This window comes from Montipora foliosa, chromosome 8, assembly GCF_036669935.1.
Source record: "Montipora foliosa isolate CH-2021 chromosome 8, ASM3666993v2, whole genome shotgun sequence".
Classification (NCBI taxonomy): domain Eukaryota; kingdom Metazoa; phylum Cnidaria; class Anthozoa; order Scleractinia; family Acroporidae; genus Montipora; species Montipora foliosa.
In genome coordinates this window covers 25,904,774-25,911,080 of record NC_090876.1, presented here as the reverse complement: position 1 = coordinate 25,911,080, position 6,307 = coordinate 25,904,774, and the positions used below count along the sequence as shown (strand labels likewise).

Genomic DNA, 6,307 nt, shown 5'->3' with positions numbered 1-6,307 from the left:
ATGTCGGTCGACATATCGACCGATACTCTACCGACATGTCGGTCGACATATCGGTCGATATGTCGACCGACATATCTCGGTCGACATATCGGCCGAGTGTCGGTCGATACGTCGACCGACATATCGGCCGAGTGTCGGTCGATACGTCGAGCGCCATGTCGGTCGAGTATCGGTCGATATGTCGACCGATATGTCGGTCGAGGGGTGCACAAAATACACATGATCCAAGATTTTTACTGTTATTGTAAACTGAAGAAAGAGGGTGTAAAGATTATTAGTTAAACGGAAAATGTGGTGAAAGAAATTACTGTGCATGTAATTTCAGTTTTAGTTGTTCATTAAAATTGTTGGTTATTGTTTGCTGCTGTCAGCTCAGGGGTGTTTGATCACTGTGAACTGTATACACTAATGACGTGACGATTAATTTTGTACTTTATGCACAAGCATAGTCCCCGATACACTATATTTCTTTCTTGGATAAGAAACGAAGCTCTGCTTTTAGGCTTGGCTAAATTCATATATTAAACAATTATTGGATCAGGTTGAGCATGATATCATGAATTATCAAAACCGAGGTCTGTGGTCTTGTTTTATTATACATTTTTCCCATAATTCATCCTCAGAAACAGAAGCGAAGAGTTCAGCCATTTTGTTTTTGAGGAGAACACTTCAAGGGGCTTAGTAACCAGGCAGACGTTGAACTTGACATCTGCAGCAGATATTACATTTATCATGTCAAGTTCACAAGCTATTGTGAATTGATTGAATGCTCTCGACCAATCAGATTTTTCATAGTGAGTCTGATGTATAATAATACTCTTTGTTTGTCCCTCCAAAATCTTGCATAAGCATTGTTTCCAGTATCTCTTGGGGCCATTGTAAGTTCCAAAAGTAAAAAAAAATTGGAGGGACAAAAAAAGAGTATTGTGATATTTTTGATGCAAAAAATTTTTTCGAGGGACAAGCAAAGAGTGTTATGATATTTTTGATACTGGGTAATTAACGATCATAGTCAATTCAGGGCAAATAACGAAATAACCATAATCGTTAATTCGAGGTACCGGTAGAGTATGGTTGTTATGTTGGCACGAAACCTGGTTTTCGTGCTCAGCCTTTGGCGGCTAAGGGGGCCGGGCGGTTCTGGGAACGAGAATGCTTCAGTATGCCTTCTTCATGTTGCGAGATGAGTCCAAAATACTCCCTAATAACATTGTTGCTCTTTCTATTCCAACACCTTTTTGCACAGCTTTCGTCAGAATCATGTTCATGGTCGTTGACACGTCATTTTTACGACAGCCTGCTTTTGCATGGTAAGTTCTGGTACATAATGGACCTTTACGCCATCTTGGTTGGCGGGAAACGTGTCTTAAATTTATAATACACTGAATGTATGGGATTTTGGCCGAATTCAAACCTCTATAAATCCGCTGAAAAAAAGCAAATTTAAATTTTTTTTAAATATGTTTAGTCATTTTCTTAGTATCATTCACCCAACGGAAAATTAGATCATTGCACAAATTTCGCGGGAGTTTGCATATTTTTCAGTTTACAAAGGTTTGTACGAAATGTACAAATTTCGTTTACGGTCGTTTTAGCTTCATTCTGATCGTCATACTTCACGAAAATAATCAGAATTATTTGATTGCACTCACGTGATAAGACGGCCATGTTGCTGCCAAAACAATAGAAAAAAGTAGCTCACGTTTTCGCTATTTTTCTTTCCACCAATAGGGAGCTTTAGCAACGACAACGGCGACGGTAACGAGAACGTTACAAATTTGCATATTTAGTGGACAAAAACAATAGCTTTGCAAGCTCTGCACGTGCGTTTTTCATTTTTGCCGTCGTCAGCAAAGCAACAACGTGAAATAACCAAGTGTGAGGTGTTATGGAGAACGTCAGCACTTGGAGATAAATTTTCTCCCCTAAATTAAGCGCCGCACTTAACGGTTTCATTCCTGAGGGACTGCTACACCTTTGTCATATTAAAAAGCTTGGAATAGCCGCAAAGTGATCGCAATAACGTGACTTTATGTTTTTACATGACATTCTTGTTGCTGTTCCCGTCGTCGTTGCAAGCTCCCTAATAGGCTGATGTAGCAACAGAACGTGAACGTCAGTGGCGACGGCGCGCAGAAAAAACACCAATGAGAATTCAGAATGGAATAGACTCCACTCTTTTCTTCTCTATTCTAAATTCTCATCGGTAGTTTTGCTGCACGCGACGTCGCCATTGACATTCCCGTTCTGTTGCTAAATCAGCCTATTATGGCCTCCGTGACGTCAGGTGCAATCAAAGAATAAAGTGCTTTTTGAGAGATGTATCTTGCTATACACAATCGTCAGACCTTAAAAGGATTTGTTGGAAAAATTCCATACATTCTCTGTAATTTAAGCCATGTTTACCCCCAACCAATATGGCATCAGAAACCATGAAAAGGTCTATTTATTATTATTATTATTGTTATTATTATTATTATTATTATTATTATTTCTTATTTATTTACTTCTTTATTATATGATTACAATGAATAAAATTAAATGCAGGTGTAGAGCCAAAGCCAGGGGCTTAAATGGCCTAAGGTCAACAATATATTATGAACTAGTTTGTACAATAATGAGTAATGTAAACAAAACAAATTACAACTGAAAATGAAAAAAATTAGGCATCGTGATAGTAGCACATTATGTAATGAGACAAACAAGTTACAGTACAAGACAGAAAACATAACACTAAGCAAAAAAAAAATGTGCCACTGGGACACAATTTTTCGAATTCATTGTTTTTGCATTTTCTGAATCTTCAAGTGGTACTTACTCACCTGTCCAAGCCCAGCGAGCGTTTTTTTAATGTTTTTTTGCAAGATTTTTTCATCTGCCGTTTTTTAATCAACTGGAACCAATTTCGAGTAATGGTGGGTGCAAAATTTCACTTTTCGAGTAGTAAAATTTTAAAAAAGGATGTCCTTTTAATTTTTTTCTTTCTGGACGAAAGGACATTGTACATGACGGTAAGTTGTTCTGTAAAAAAAAAAAAAAAGAGCGAAAAAATGAAAAATGTGAAATTTCGTTGCAGTGGCACTTTAAAAGGTGTGTTTTAAGACTCTAAGCAACTTTTGTTTCGGTTTAACTATAAACATGTACAGTTACTATCATTAGGTTGTGTGTGGTGGCTCTGTGTGGCCCTGAATTCTGTACATGTACTTGCTCCATTTGATTAACTTCCTGTTGGATGATGACTTGAAAGCCATATCTAGGGTGCCTGAGGTTATTTTTTTCACTGCTCACCTTGTTGCACCTGGAGCAGCTAGAGCAACCTCAAGCAAAGCGTGTAAAGTGAGTACTGCTTAGTTTTCATAGTTTTACGGCTTGTATTATCCACTACTTAGGATAGTACCCTTGGCATCCAGTGCTCAAAGCTGATATCATTGGAAATCCACTCTTTTTTTATAAGAACGTGTAATTTTGGAGGCTCTGTTAAGGTGTTTTTAAATTTACATCAGACTTTGTTTCACTTGATGACTTTGATGGTGTTGAACTTATTTTGGAACGATTATACATAGGAATTGTTCATTATTACAAACTGAGATGCATATCATGTAATCAGGGTTCTCCATAGTTTTCAGTGCAACAGGTATGGCACCTTTTCTTACCGGTAAAGCAATTGGTTAATGTTGGACGTTCTGCAAAGGATAAGCGACTTCTGAGCGTTTGTAGGTGGTAATAAGTGCTCTTACAAGCGGTAAATTTTACCGGTTACCGCCTGATAAGGAGAACCCTGACAGTAATAAGAAAACTGTTGTTACTGGTATGTTATACCGGTTAACAGGTTAATTTACATTATTTACCTTTATTTTGTTTTAATTTAAAATACAAATGAGAAAAATAAAAAGGTCTTAATTCGTTTTAATTCTTAAAATTTTGGTTTATCTCAGCCTCAATGTTCTTATTAAAAAGAAAAACTGTAAGTTTAACTGAATGGTACTATCATAGTCATTATGAATATCATAGTCATTATGAATATCGTGTTGATAAAACACCCTTTTAAGGAAGAAAAGGGCAAAGGTTTAATAAGATTGAGGTATTAAATATCTCAATAATTTTATTCCCTGGGTGAGAGACAAAATTTTTTGAGAATTTTTTGTCTCTCACTCTTATTATATATCTAAAACTAAAGAGTTTTCAGCTATTTTCTTAACTTGAATCTGATAGCCTGTTAGAAATAATAGGCCATTTTTGCAATATCAAATATTCAGCTTGATAGTGAGGCAGTGAGGGCAAAAACAATAGAAACACATTGGAATGAATGTGAAGAATATTTACATATCATCCACTTCCCTTTGTCTTTGTCCTCACTGCCTCAATATCAAGCCGAATTTTAATATATTGAAAGAGGCCTATAGGGGAAATCTCATCCTTGTGTCATTTACTGAAGCACTTCCTTCATTATCCTTATTTCTGCCCCACTATTTGCATATGAATATCATTTTGAGGGCATAGGGGCAGTGTTGCTTACCAGACCAATCCAATGTTACACATTTCTTTTGTTGTCCTTTTGTGTGTATTGTGTTTTATTATCATTCAGTATTTTTGTCACCAAGTTGTGATCGGCTAGCAATATTCATAATCATCAGTCTAACGCATGTTCCCTGATTTTGCTTCTCTCTTTTTACAGGGTTTAAAGGTGGTGACATCTCTGAAGTGATTGTTTTGTCAAGAAATCCAGTTGTTAAACTCTTTAGGAATTGTATTAGTAAACAGCAACGATTTAATTTGATGCAGTTGGCCAAAAAACGACTTACAGAAGATACTGCAAGTGGCTTTTCATCTTCTCTTTATTTACAAAACAAAAGGGATGCCAATTTGTCTGTTTTGAGAGAAATTGCTATCCTGGCTGGAGACCTTTCTGGGTTACCATGGAAATTTGCAGAGCCAGTTTCTTTGACAAAATACTCGTCACATCAGAAGTATGAGCTGCATTATGATTCAGGTTTTTCAATGATTGGCAAGAAAATGAAACGAGATGCAACTTTCTTGGTGTATTTAAATTCAGTTTCACATGGTGGTGAGACTATCTTTCCTTGTTCTGTAAAAAACTCTGTTGTTGATTTTCCTTGCATGCCAAATGGTAAACCATTACTTAAGGACATTTGCCATCAAGAAGATGTTTTGAGAGTTTCTCCTGAAGCAAGATCATGTCTTGTGTTTTTTAATCATTTCACTGAAGAGCAAGGAGGAGAATTAAATCCCCGATCCATCCATGGCTCATGCCCAGTTATTAATGAGGAAAAATGGATTGTTCAGATTTGGTTGCACAGAGAACCTTGGGGGTCTGGTGTCACTGATTTCTGGTAGTCACATGTTTATTAAATGAAAGCTTATATTGGCCGTGTTTTCGCGATAGCCGTTGTCTCGCTCAACATTCCTGAAAGTGGTTTGTTTGCAGACTTCGTTAAGCGACTTAAAAATACGCGTTTTCACGGGAGATTAAATGAGGAGAGAGTTCGTGCCAATACAATAATAAAAATAGCACGCCTGTTGTATTTCCGGTTTGAATAACGTACCGCCAAGCGACGCCTCATTGGCCGAAAGTATTTGCCAACCCGCTTGAGCTACCTAGTTTGGTGGCTTAAATTTAAAGAGAATTTTATTGAAATTTGACTCGCTTAACTTTAAGCGACTTGGGAAAGGAACTGTTTTCACGGAATTTTCGGTTGTCACTTCGCTAAGCGACCTGAGAAACTGCTCGTGAAAACACGGCCATTGTCAACAACGTACAACAAAATGTACTATTCTGTGGAAAATAAAATTTTATTTTTAAGGTCCTCGTTTTGAAGAAGATCTGACGTTTTAAATCCTGCATCATCACATTTTCTATCTTCAAGTCTCTCCTTGCAAGAACCCCACTCCCGTTAAATTGTGAGAATGACAGACCATCTGCAGTGTTAGCGATCTTTTCAAAACTTTCATACTTGTGGAATACAATGGAGATGTTAGCTCCTTGGCACACTGAGTAAAGGTGCCAAAACCTACAGGTTTCCATAGTATTTAACGCTGGTTAGTGCTAACCATGCTTCGAGCAACCCGGATCAGAATGTAACTAGGAACAGTTTAAATTCCCATGCTATTCATCTAGAAGTGGACCCACAAAAGGGCAGAGAAAACAGGGTGGGAATTGAACCTACAATCTCCAGATTAGATACCCTGCAAGTGAAGTTTTTTTCAAAGGTCCGAGGGATTGCTACTCGAGTGGGAGGCAATGAGCGAGGGACTGCCTCAGTTCCATGCGGAAAGTCAGTTCGGATTT

At 37.5% G+C, this 6,307-nt stretch overlaps 1 protein-coding gene across 1 annotated transcript; it reads left to right on the top strand.

Moving 5' to 3' along the window:
• Positions 1-1,141: 1,141 nt before the first annotated feature.
• LOC138013233 (uncharacterized) lies at positions 1,142-5,823 on the top strand. Its single transcript, XM_068860253.1, has 2 exons — positions 1,142-1,310; positions 4,676-5,823. The coding sequence occupies exons 1-2, from the start codon at positions 1,163-1,165 to the stop codon at positions 5,353-5,355; spliced, it is 828 nt and encodes a 275-aa protein (XP_068716354.1). The 5' UTR covers positions 1,142-1,162; the 3' UTR covers positions 5,356-5,823.
• The last annotated feature ends 484 nt before the right edge of the window (positions 5,824-6,307 follow it).

Excerpts from the sequence above, each read along its gene's own strand:
- LOC138013233 (XM_068860253.1), top strand. The coding sequence starts at position 1,163 with ATGCCTTCTTCATGTTGCGAGATGAGTCCAAAATACTCCCTAATAACA. Across the intron at positions 1,311-4,675 it reads CGACAGCCTGCTTTTGCATG|GGTTTAAAGGTGGTGACATC; the intron begins GTAAGTTCTGGT and ends CTCTTTTTACAG.